This window comes from Nerophis ophidion, linkage group LG12, assembly GCF_033978795.1.
Source record: "Nerophis ophidion isolate RoL-2023_Sa linkage group LG12, RoL_Noph_v1.0, whole genome shotgun sequence".
Classification (NCBI taxonomy): domain Eukaryota; kingdom Metazoa; phylum Chordata; class Actinopteri; order Syngnathiformes; family Syngnathidae; genus Nerophis; species Nerophis ophidion.
In genome coordinates this window covers 9,992,464-10,006,206 of record NC_084622.1, presented here as the reverse complement: position 1 = coordinate 10,006,206, position 13,743 = coordinate 9,992,464, and the positions used below count along the sequence as shown (strand labels likewise).

Here is a 13,743-nt window from a genome sequence, read left to right as displayed (position 1 = left end):
AGACAATATCTGACCAATTTAAGACTAAGACTAGATTTGACCAATTTAAGTGTAAGACTATATCTGACCAATCTAAACCTAAGACTAGATCTGACCAATGAAAATCTAAGACTAGATCTGACCAATCGAAGTCCAATACCAGATGTGACCAATCTAAGTCTAAGACTAGATCCGACCAATCCAAGTCCAAGTCTATATCTGACCAACTAAGACTAAGACTAAATCTGACCAACCTGTGTCTTAAACTAGATCTGACAGATCTAAGTTAAACACAATATCTGACCAATTTAAGACTAAGACTAGATTTGACCAATAAAAGTCTGAGACTAGATCTGACCAATCTAAACCTAAGACTACATCTTAACAATAAAAAATCTAAGACTAGATCTGACCAATCTAAGTCCAGTACCAGATGTGACCAATCTAAGTCCAAGACTAGATCCGACCAATTCAAGTCCAAGACTATATCTGACCAATCTAAGACTAAGACTAAATCTGACCAACCTGTGTCTTAAACCTGATCCGACCAATCTAAGTTAAAGACAATATCTGACCAATTTAAGACTAAGACTAGATCTGACCAATCTAAACCTAAGACTAGATCTGACCAATCTAAGACTAAGACTAAATGTGACCAATCTAAGTCTATGACTCAATCTGACCAATCTAAATTTAAGACTAGATGTGACCAATCTAAGTCTTTGACTCAATCTGACCAATCTAAGTCCAAGACTAGATCTGATCATGCTGAGTATTTGACTCAATCTGACCAATCTAAGTCTAGGACTAGATCTGATCATCCTGAGTCTAAGACTATAACTGACCAATTTAAGTCTGAGACTAGATCTGACCAATGTAAATTTAAGACAAGAACTGACCAATCTAAGTCTATGAATAGAACTGACCAATCTAAGTCTAAGACTTGATCTGACCAATCTAAGTCCAAGACTAGATGTGACCAATCTAAGTCTTTGACTCAATCTGACCAATCTAAGTCTAAGACTAAATCTGATCATCCTGAGTCCAAGACTAGATCTGACCAATCTAAGTCTGAGACTAGATCTGACCAATGTAAATCTAAGACAAGAACTGACCAATCTAAGTCCATGAATAGATCTGACCAATCTAAGTCTAAGACTTGATGTAACCAATCAAAGTCTAAGACTAAATGTGACCAATCTAAGTCTCAGTCTAAATCTGACCAATCTATGTCCAAGTCTATGAACATGAACTGAAGAATTCTACTGGGATGACTGGCGAAACGTCTTCTAAGACAATCCAAGCAGTCCAGTTGAGATCGATTGAACGCCCTGAGATAACATTTTTATACGGTATATTAAAAAAAAAAATGGATGAAAAGTACAAATATAATTAAAATGAATACTAATTCAATTAAAATACATTATACATATAAATAATCAATGAAATAGTATAGTCTTCCACGATTACGTTGACTTGTTTTGTATGTTTTAGTTGTTTTTTATAGTTTTTTCTATGACCTTGTCCTAGATTTAGTGCAGGTAAAAGCTGTAAATGAAGACCGTCCTATCCTAGGCTGTCCTTGCAGCACCCCTGATCGGTCCGTGTTTATAAATGTCAAGCATGTGTTGCCTGCAGTCTACCGGAGCAAACATCATTCTGTCCGACTCACTGTGAAACGTGGCGTGAGCTTTTTGATGTCATTGAGAGACACGTCGATCCCCATCACGCCCAGAATGAGCTGGTTCTGATGCTGGGAGACAGTGGGAGAGACACAGAGATAAATACATCAACCCGACCCCTACTCTTCACGCCATCTGTGATCACCAGTTTAGGCCACAGTACCTCGCCGTTCCTGTCGTCTTTAGTCTTGGTCTTGTTGAAGACCGGGAGTGTCCCTGTTATGACAAGACCCAGTTCCTGAGACAGGGACAAGGAACAAACACACACTCTTTTGAGCATCCGATTACTGATAAAGTACGTGGCTATGTACTTTATTTTACGGATTACAAGCCTCTACTTTTTCTATACTCAGAACAGGAAGTATAATTCCCGTTCTGTCCACTATTCGTCCATTTAACCAATCTAAGTATGAGACTAGAGCTGACCAATCCAAGTCTAAGATTAGATCTGACCAATCCAAGTCTAAAACTACATCTGAACAATCTAAATCTAAAACTAGATCTGTCCAATCTAAGTCTTAGCCTAGATGTGACCAATCTAAGTCTAAGACTAGCTCTTACCAATCTAAGTCTAAGTCTAGATCTGACCAATCTAAATCTAAAACTAGATCTGTCCAATCGAAGTCTTAGCCTAGATGTGACCAATCTAAGTCTAAAACTACATCTGACCAATCTAAGTCCAAGTCTAGATCTGACCAATCTAAGTCTAAGTCTAGATCTTACCAATTTAAGTCTAAGTCTAGATCATACCAATATAAGTCTAAGTCTAGATTTGACCAATCTAAATCTAAAACTAGGGCTGTCCAATCGAAGTCTTAGCCTAGATGTGACCAATCTAAGTCTAAGACTACATTTGACCAATCTAAGTCCAAGTCTAGATCTGACCAATCTAAGTCTAAGTCTAGATCTGACCAATCTAAGTCTAAGTCTAGATCTTACCAATCAAAGTCTAAGTCTAGATCTTACCAATCGAAGTCTAAGGCTGGATGTGACCAATTTGAGTCTAAGGCTAGATGTTACCAATCTAAGTATATGACTAGATGTAATCAATCTAGGTCTAAGACTAGATGTGACCAGTCTATGTCTAAGAGGAGATGTGACCAATGTAAGGCTAAGACTAGATGGGACCTATCTAAGTCTAAGATTAGATTTTACCAACCTAAGTGTAAAACGAGATGTGACCAATCTAAGTCTAAGACTAGATCTGACCAATCTAAGTCTAAATCTAAATTTGACCAATCTAAGTCTAAGTCTAGATCTTACCAATTGAAGTCTAAGACTAGATGTGAAATACGTGTAGACTGCAATATGATGGTAGTCACACATAAGAGATACGTGTAGACTGCAATATGATGGTAGTTACACATAAGAGATACGTGTAGACTGCAATATGATGGTAGCCACACATAAGAGATACGTGTAGACTGCAATATGATGGTAGCCACACATAAGAGATACGTGTAGACTGCAGTATGATGGTAGTCACACATAAGATACGTGTAGACTGCAATATGATGGTAGTCACACATAAAAGATACGTGTAGACTGTAATATGATGGTAGCCACACATAAGAGATACGTGTAGACTGCAATATGATGGTAGCCACACATTAGAGATCCGTGTAGACTGCAATATGATGGTAGCCACACATAAGAGATACGTGTAGACTGCAATATGATGGTAGTCACACATAAGAGATCCGTGTAGACTGCAATATGATGGTAGCCACACATAAGAGATACGTGTAGACTGCAATATGATGGTAGTCACACATAAGAGATACGTGTAGACTGCAATATGATGGTAGTCACACATAAGAGATATGTGTAGACTGTTATATGATGTAGTCACACATAAGAGATACGTGTAGACTGCAATATGATGGTAGCCACACATAAGAGATACGTGTAGACTGCAGTATGATGGTAGTCACACATAAGATACATGTAGACTGCAATATGATGGTAGTCACACATAAGAGATACGTGTAGACTGTAATATGATGGTAGCCACCCATAAGAAATACGTGTAGACTGCAATATGATGGTAGTCACACATAAGAGATACGTGTAGACTGCAATATGATGGTAGTTACACATACGAGATACGTATAGACTGCAATATGATGGTAGCCACATATAGGAGATACGTGTAGACTGCAATATGATGGTAGTCACACATAAGAGATACGTGTAGACTGCAATATGATGGTAGCCACACATAAGAGATACGTGTAGACTGCAATATGATGGTAGCCACACATAAGAAATACGTGTAGACTGCAATATGATGGTAGCCACACATAAGAGATAGGTGTAGACTGCAATTTGATGGTAGCCACACATAAGAAATACGTGTAGACTGCAAAATGATGGTAGCCACACATAAGAGATACGTGTAGACTGCAATATGATGGTAGTCACACATAAGAGATACGTGTAGACTGCAATATGATGGTAGTCACACATAAGAGATACGTGTAGACTGCAATATGATGGTAGCCACACATAAGAGATACGTGTAGACTGCAATATGATGGTAGTCACACATAAGAGATACGTGTAGATTGCAATATGATGGTAGCCACACATAAGAGATACGTGTAGACAGCAATATGATGGTAGTCACACATAAGAAATACGGGTAGACTGCAATATGATGGTAGTCACACATAAGAGATACGTGTAGACTGCAATATGATGGTAGTTACACATAAGAGATACGTGTAGACTGCAATATGATGGTAGCCACACATAAGAGATACGTGTAGACTGCAATATGATGGTAGCCACACATAAGAGATACGTGTAGACTGCAGTATGATGGTAGTCACACATAAGATACGTGTAGACTGCAATATGATGGTAGTCACACATAAAATATACGTGTAGACTGTAATATGATGGTAGCCACACATAAGAGATACGTGTAGACTGCAATATGATGGTAGCCACACATAAGAAATACGTGTAGACTGTTAAATGATGGTAGCCACACATAAGAGATAGGTGTAGACTGCAATTTGATGGTAGCCACACATAAGAAATATGTGTAGACTGCAATATGATGGTAGCCACACATAAGAGATACGTGTAGACTGCAATATGATGTTAGTTACACATAAGAGACACGTGTAGACTGCAATATGATGGTAGTCACACATAAGAGATACGTGTCGACTGCAATATGATGGTAGTCAGACATAAGAGATATGTGTAGACTGCAATATGATGTAGTCACACATAAGAGATACGTGTAGACTGCAATATGATGGTAGCCACACATAAGATATACGTGTGGACTGCAGTATGATGGTAGTCACACATAAGATACGTGTAGACTGCAATATGATGGTAGTCACACATAAGATACGTGTAGATTGCAATATGATGGTAGTCACACATAAAAGATACATGTAGACTGTAATATGATGGTAGCCACACATAAGAGATACGTGTAGACTGCAATATGATGGTAGCCACACATAAGAAATACGTGTAGACTAAAATATGATGGTAGTCACACATAAGAAATACGTGTAGACTGCAATATGATGGTAGTCACACATAAGAGATACGTGTAGACTGCAATATGATGGTAGTTACACATAAGAGATACGTGTAGACTGCAATATGATGGTAGCCACGCATAAGAGATACGTGTAGACTGCAATATGATGGTAGTCACACATAAGAGATACGTGTAGACTGCAATATGATGGTAGCCACACATAAGAGATACGTGTAGACTGCAATATGATGGTAGCCACACATAAGAAATACGTGTAGACTGCTATATGATAGTAGCCACACATAAGAGATAGGTGTAGACTGCAATATGATGGTATTCACACATAAGAAATACGTGTAGACTGCAAAATGATGGTAGCCACACATAAGAGATACGTGTAGACTGCAATATGATGGTAGTCACACATAAGAGATACGTGTAGACTGCAATATGATGGTAGTTACACATAAGAGATACGTGTAGACTGCAATATGATGGTAGTCACACATAAGAGATACGTGTAGACTGCAATATGATGGTAGCCACACATAAGAGATACGTGTAGACTGCAATATGATGGTAGTCACACATAAGAGATACGTGTAGACTGCAATATGATGGTAGTTACACATAAGAGATACGTGTAGACTGCAATATGATGGTAGCCACACATAAGAGATACGTGTAGACTGCAATATGATGGTAGTCACACATAAGAGATATTTGTAGATTGCAATATGATGGTAGTCACACATAAGAAATATGTGTAGACTGCAATATGATGGTAGCCACACATAAGAGATACGTGTAGACTGCAGTATGATGGTAGCCACACATAAGAGATACGTGTAGACTGCAGTATGATGGTAGTCACACATAAGAAATATGTGTAGACTGCAATATGATGGTAGCCACACATAAGAGATACGTGTAGACTGCAATATGATGGTAGCCACACATAAGAAATATGTGTAGACTGCAATATGATGGTAGCCACACATAAGAGATACGTGTAGACTGCAGTATGATGGTAGTCACACATAAGATACGTGTAGATTGCAATATGATGGTAGTCACACATAAAAGATACGTGTAGACTGTAATATGATGGTAGCCACACATAAGAGATACGTGTAGACTGCAATATGATGGTAGCCACACATAAGAAATACGTGTAGACTGCAATATGATGGTAGTCACACATAAGAGATACGTGTAGACTGCAATATGATGGTAGTTACACATAAGAGATACGTGTAGACTGCAATATGATGGTAGCCACACATAAGAGATACGTGTAGACTGCAATATGATGGTAGCCACACATAAGAGATACGTGTAGACTGCAATATGATGGTAGTCACACATAAGAGATACGTGTAGACTGCAATATGATGGTAGCCACACATAAGAAATACGTGTAGACTGCAATATGATGGTAGCCACACATAAGAGATAGGTGTAGACTGCAATTTGATGGTAGCCACACATAAGAAATACGTGTAGACTGCAAAATGATGGTAGCCACACATAAGAGATACGTGTAGACTGCAATATGATGTTAGTTACACATAAGAGACACGTGTAGACTGCAATATGATGGTAGTCACACATAAGAGATACGTGTCGACTGCAATATGATGGTAGTCAGACATAAGAGATATGTGTAGACTGCAATATGATGTAGTCACACATAAGAGATACGTGTAGACTGCAATATGATGGTAGCCACACATAAGATATACGTGTGGACTGCAGTATGATGGTAGTCACACATAAGATACGTGTAGACTGCAATATGATGGTAGTCACACATAAGATACGTGTAGATTGCAATATGATGGTAGTCACACATAAAAGATACATGTAGACTGTAATATGATGGTAGCCACACATAAGAGATACAAGTAGACTGCAATATGATGGTAGCCACACATAAGAAATACGTGTAGACTAAAATATGATGGTAGTCACACATAAGAAATACGTGTAGACTGCAATATGATGGTAGTCACACATAAGAGATACGTGTAGACTGCAATATGATGGTAGTTACACATAAGAGATACGTGTAGACTGCAATATGATGGTAGCCACACATAAGAGATACGTGTAGACTGCAATATGATGGTAGTCACACATAAGAGATACGTGTAGACTGCAATATGATGGTAGCCACACATAAGAGATACGTGTAGACTGCAATATGATGGTAGCCACACATAAGAAATACGTGTAGACTGCTATATGATAGTAGCCACACATAAGAGATAGGTGTAGACTGCAATATGATGGTATTCACACATAAGAAATACGTGTAGACTGCAAAATGATGGTAGCCACACATAAGAGATACGTGTAGACTGCAATATGATGGTAGTCACACATAAGAGATACGTGTAGACTGCAATATGATGGTAGTTACACATAAGAGATACGTGTAGACTGCAATATGATGGTAGTCACACATAAGAGATACGTGTAGACTGCAATATGATGGTAGCCACACATAAGAGATACGTGTAGACTGCAATATGATGGTAGTCACACATAAGAGATACGTGTAGACTGCAATATGATGGTAGTTACACATAAGAGATACGTGTAGACTGCAATATGATGGTAGCCACACATAAGAGATACGTGTAGACTGCAATATGATGGTAGTCACACATAAGAGATATTTGTAGATTGCAATATGATGGTAGTCACACATAAGAAATATGTGTAGACTGCAATATGATGGTAGCCACACATAAGAGATACGTGTAGACTGCAGTATGATGGTAGCCACACATAAGAGATACGTGTAGACTGCAGTATGATGGTAGTCACACATAAGAAATATGTGTAGACTGCAATATGATGGTAGCCACACATAAGAGATACGTGTAGACTGCAATATGATGGTAGCCACACATAAGAAATATGTGTAGACTGCAATATGATGGTAGCCACACATAAGAGATACGTGTAGACTGCAGTATGATGGTAGTCACACATAAGATACGTGTAGATTGCAATATGATGGTAGTCACACATAAAAGATACGTGTAGACTGTAATATGATGGTAGCCACACATAAGAGATACGTGTAGACTGCAATATGATGGTAGCCACACATAAGAAATACGTGTAGACTGCAATATGATGGTAGTCACACATAAGAGATACGTGTAGACTGCAATATGATGGTAGTTACACATAAGAGATACGTGTAGACTGCAATATGATGGTAGCCACACATAAGAGATACGTGTAGACTGCAATATGATGGTAGCCACACATAAGAGATACGCGTAGACTGCAATATGATGGTAGTCACACATAAGAGATACGTGTAGACTGCAATATGATGGTAGCCACACATAAGAAATACGTGTAGACTGCAATATGATGGTAGCCACACATAAGAGATAGGTGTAGACTGCAATTTGATGGTAGCCACACATAAGAAATACGTGTAGACTGCAAAATGATGGTAGCCACACATAAGAGATACGTGTAGACTGCAATATGACTCAAGTAAACAATCGTGCATACTCATATGCATACGAAATAAACACCGTTTTATGTTTCTTAGTGTAATTTGGTATGTTGGATGTTGCAGGTGAGGATCTTCACCTTCTCGGTGGGACAGCACAACTATGACAAAGGACCCATTCAGTGGATGGCATGTTCCAACAAAGGTGCGACACCCAAACATGCAAGTACACAATATTCGAGGTTAGGGATGACAACGCTCCGCAGTGTTCCCTTCCACTGGTGTTGCAGGTTACTTCTACGAGATCCCGTCTATCGGAGCCATCCGGATTAACACGCAGGTGAATCTGTCTTTCTGTGAGTTGTTTAGCAACCACGGTTATTTTCAACACCGAGGGTGTTAACTGTCATGTCCTGCAGGAGTACCTGGATGTCTTGGGAAGACCCATGGTTCTGGCGGACAAGCAGGCCAAGCAAGTCCAGTGGACTAACGTCTACCTCGATGCACTGGTGAGACTTTTTCCGCATTTTCCGAGTTTTACAGTGGTATACAGCCGATCTAGTCTTAGACTTAGATTGATCACATCTAGTCTTGGACTTAGATTGGTCACATCTAGTCTTAGACTTACATTGGTCACATCTAGTCTTAGATTTACATTGGTCACATCTAGTCTTAGATTTAGATTGGTAAAATCTAATCTTAGACTTAAAAAGGGCCCATCTAGTCTTAGCCTTACATTGGTCACATCTAGTCTTAGACTTAGATTGGCCACATCTCGTTTTACACTTAGATTGGTAAAATCTAATCTTAGATTTAGATAGGTCCCATCTAGTCTTAGCCTTACATTGGTCACATGTAGTCTTGGACTTAGATTGATTACATCTAGTCATAGACTTATATTGGTCACATCTAGTCTTGGACTTAGATTTATTACATCTAGTCATAGACTCAGATTGGTCACATCTAGTCTTGGACTTCGATTGGCAAAATCTAGACTTAGACTTAGATTGGTCAAATCTAGACTTAGATTTATATTGGTCACATCTAGTATTAGACTTAGATTGGTCACATCTCGTTTTACACTTAGATTGGTAAAATCTAATCTTAGACTTAGATAGATCCCATCTAGTCTTAGCCTTACTTTGATCACATCTCCTCTTGGACATAGACTGGTCAAATCTAGTCTTGGACTTAAATTGATTATATGTAGTCATATACTTGGATTGGTCACATCTAGCCTTAGACTCAGATTGGTCACATCTAGTCTTAGACTTAGATTGATTACATCTATTCATAGACTTAGATTGGTCATATCTAGCCTTAGACTCAGATTGGTCACATCTAGTCTTAGACTTCGATTGGTAAGATCTAGACTTAGACTTAGATTATGAATCTAGATTTGACCAATCTAAGTCTAAGTCTAAATTTGACCACTTAGATTGGTCAGATCTAGTCTTAGCCTTAGATTGGTCACGTCTAGTCTTAGCCTTTGATTGGTCACATCTAGTCTTAGACTTAGATTGGTAAAACTAATCTTAGACTTAAATAGGTCCAATCTAGTCTTAGCCTTACATTAGTCACATCTCCTCTTAGACATAGACTGGTCACAGCTAGTCTTAGACTTAGATTGATTACATCTAGTGATAGAATTAGATTGGTCACATCTAGTCTTAGACTTAGATTGGTCACATCTACTCTTAGACTTCGATTGGTAAGATCTAGACTTAGACTTAGATTGGTCAGATCTAGTCTTAGACTTAGATTGGTACATTTAGTCTTAGATTTAGATTGGTCACATCTAGTCTTAGACTTCAATTGGTAAGATCTAGACTTGGACTTAGATTGGTCAGATCTAGTCTTAGACTTAGATTGGTCACATTTAGTATTAGATTTAGATTGGTCACATCTAGTCTTAGACTTCAATTGGTAAGATCTAGACTTAGACTTAGATTGGTCAGATCTAGTCTTAGACTTAGATTGGTCACATCTCGTTTTACACTTAGGTTGGTAAAATCTAATCTTAGACTTAGATAGGTCCCATCTAGTCTTAGCCTTACATTGGTCACATCTCCTCTTAGACATAGACTGGTCACATCTAGTCTTAGACCTAGATTGATTACATCTAGTCATATACTTAGATTGGTAACATCTAGCCTTAGACTCAAATTGGTCACATCCAGCCTTAGACTTCGATTGGTAAGATCTAGACTTAGACTTTGATTGGTAAGATCTAGACTTAGACTTAGATTGGTCAGATCTAGACTTGGACTTAGATTGGTCAGATCTAGACTTGGACTTAGATTGGTCAAATGTAGTCTTAGACTTAGGTTGGTCACATCTAGGCTAAGACTTCGATTGGACAGCCCTAGTTTTAGATTTAGATTGGTCAGATCTAGACTTAGACTTATATTGGTATGATCTAGACTTAGACTTAAATTGGTAAGATCTAGACTTAGACTTAGATTGGTCAGATCTAGACTTGGACTTAGATTGGTCGGATGTAGTCTTAGACTTAGATTGGTCACATTTAGGCTAAGACTTCGATTGGTCAGATCTAGACTTAGACTTAGATTGGTAAGAGCTAGTCTTAGACTTAGATTGGTCACATCTAGGCTAAGACTTAGATTGGACAGATCTAGTTTTAGATTTAGATTGTTCACATGTAGTTTTAGACTTGAATTGGTCAGATCTAATCTTAGACTTGGATTGGTCAGCTCTAATCTCATACTTAGATTGGTTAAATGGACGAATAGTGGACAGAACGGGAATTATACTTCCTGTTCTGAGTATAGAAAAAGTAGAGGCTTGTAATCCGTAAAATAAAGTACATAGCCACGTACTTTATCAGTAATCGGATGCTCAAAAGAGTGTGTGTTTGTTCCTTGTCCCTGTCTCAGGAACTGGGTCTTGTCATAACAGGGACACTCCCGGTCTTCAACAAGACCAAGACTAAAGACGACAGGAACGGCGAGGTACTGTGGCCTAAACTGGTGATCACAGATGGCGTGAAGAGTAGGGGTCGGGTTGATGTATTTATCTCTGTGTCTCTCCCACTGTCTCCCAGCATCAGAACCAGCTCATTCTGGGCGTGATGGGGATCGACGTGTCTCTCAATGACATCAAAAAGCTCACGCCACGTTTCACAGTGAGTCGGACAGAATGATGTTTGCTCCGGTAGACTGCAGGCAACACATGCTTGACATTTATAAACACGGACCGATCAGGGGTGCTGCAAGGACAGCCTAGGATAGGACGGTCTTCATTTACAGCTTTTACCTGCACTAAATCTAGGACAAGGTCATAGAAAAAACTATAAAAAACAACTAAAACATACAAAACAAGTCAACGTAATCGTGGAAGACTATACTATTTCATTGATTATTTATATGTATAATGTATTTTAATTGAATTAGTATTCATTTTAATTATATTTGTACTTTTCATCCATTTTTTTTTTAATATACCGTATAAAAATGTTATCTCAGGGCGTTCAATCGATCTCAACTGGACTGTTTGGATTGTCTTAGAAGACGTTTCGCCAGTCATCCCAGTAGAATTCTTCAGTTCATGTTCATAGACTTGGACATAGATTGGTCAGATTTAGACTAAGACTTAGATTGGTCACATTTAGTCTTAGACTTTGATTGGTTACATCAAGTCTTAGACTTAGATTGGTCAGATCTATTCATGGACTTAGATTGGTCAGTTCTTGTCTTAGATTTACATTGGTCAGATCTAGTCTCAGACTTAGATTGGTCAGATCTAGTCTTAGACTCAGGATGATCAGATTTAGTCTTAGACTTAGATTGGTCAGATTGAGTCAAAGACTTAGATTGGTCACATCTAGTCTTGGACTTAGATTGGTCAGATCAAGTCTTAGACTTAGATTGGTCAGCTCTATTCATAGACTTAGATTGGTCAGTTCTTGTCTTAAATTTACATTGGTCAGATCTAGTCTCAGACTTAAATTGGTCAGTTATAATCTTAGACTCAGGATGATCAGATCTAGTCTTAGACTTAGATTGGTCAGATTGAGTCAAATACTCAGGATGATCAGATCTAGTCTTAGACTTAGATTGGTCAGATTGAGTCAAAGACTTAGATTGGTCACATCTAGTCTTAAATTTAGATTGGTCAGATTGAGTCATAGACTTAGATTGGTCACATTTAGTCTTAGTCTTAGATTGGTCAGATCTAGTCTTAGGTTTAGATTGGTCAGATCTAGTCTTAGTCTTAAATTGGTCAGATATTGTCTTTAACTTAGATTGGTCGGATCAGGTTTAAGACACAGGTTGGTCAGATTTAGTCTTAGTCTTAGATTGGTCAGATATAGTCTTGGACTTGAATTGGTCGGATCTAGTCTTGGACTTAGATTGGTCACATCTGGTACTGGACTTAGATTGGTCAGATCTAGTCTTAGATTTTTTATTGTTAAGATGTAGTCTAAGGTTTAGATTGGTCAGATCTAGTCTCAGACTTTTATTGGTCAAATCTAGTCTTAGTCTTAAATTGGTCAGATATTGTGTTTAACTTAGATCTGTCAGATCTAGTTTAAGACACAGGTTGGTCAGATTTAGTCTTAGTCTTAGTTGGTCAGATATAGACTTGGACTTGGATTGGTCGGATCTAGTCTTAGACTTAGATTGGTCACATCTGGTATTGGACTTCGATTGGTCAGATCTAGTCTTAGATTTTCATTGGTCAGATCTAGTCTTAGGTTTAGATTGGTCAGATATAGTCTTACACTTAAATTGGTCAAATCTAGTCTTAGTCTTAAATTGGTCAGATATTGTCTTTAACTTAGATTGGTCAGATCTAGTTTAAGACACAGGTTGTCAGATTTAGTCTTAGTCTTAGATTGGTCACATATAGTCTTGGACTTGGATTGGTCAGATCTAGTCTTACACTTAGATTGGTCATATCTGGTATTGGATTTAGATTGGTCAGATCTAGTCTTAGATTTTCATTGGTCAGATTTAGTTTTAGGCTTAGATTGGTCAGATTTTGTCGGCAATTTAGATTGGTCGGTTCTAGTTTTCGACTCAGGTTGGTCAGTTTTAGTCTCAGACTTAGATTGGCCGGATCTA

General features: G+C 38.3%; 1 protein-coding gene across 2 annotated transcripts in view; it reads left to right on the top strand.

Annotated features, from left to right (window-relative positions):
- The window catches only part of LOC133562944 (voltage-dependent calcium channel subunit alpha-2/delta-1), a 311,591-nt gene that overhangs the window by 195,061 nt on the left and 102,787 nt on the right, over positions 1 to 13,743 (top strand). For both annotated transcript variants that reach the window (XM_061916789.1, XM_061916788.1), the window contains exons 13-17: positions 8,783 to 8,861; positions 8,947 to 8,996; positions 9,076 to 9,165; positions 11,554 to 11,628; positions 11,721 to 11,801. In XM_061916789.1, the coding sequence (XP_061772773.1) occupies positions 8,783 to 8,861; positions 8,947 to 8,996; positions 9,076 to 9,165; positions 11,554 to 11,628; positions 11,721 to 11,801 (375 nt within the window). The remainder of the gene's footprint in view (positions 1 to 8,782; positions 8,862 to 8,946; positions 8,997 to 9,075; positions 9,166 to 11,553; positions 11,629 to 11,720; positions 11,802 to 13,743) is intronic.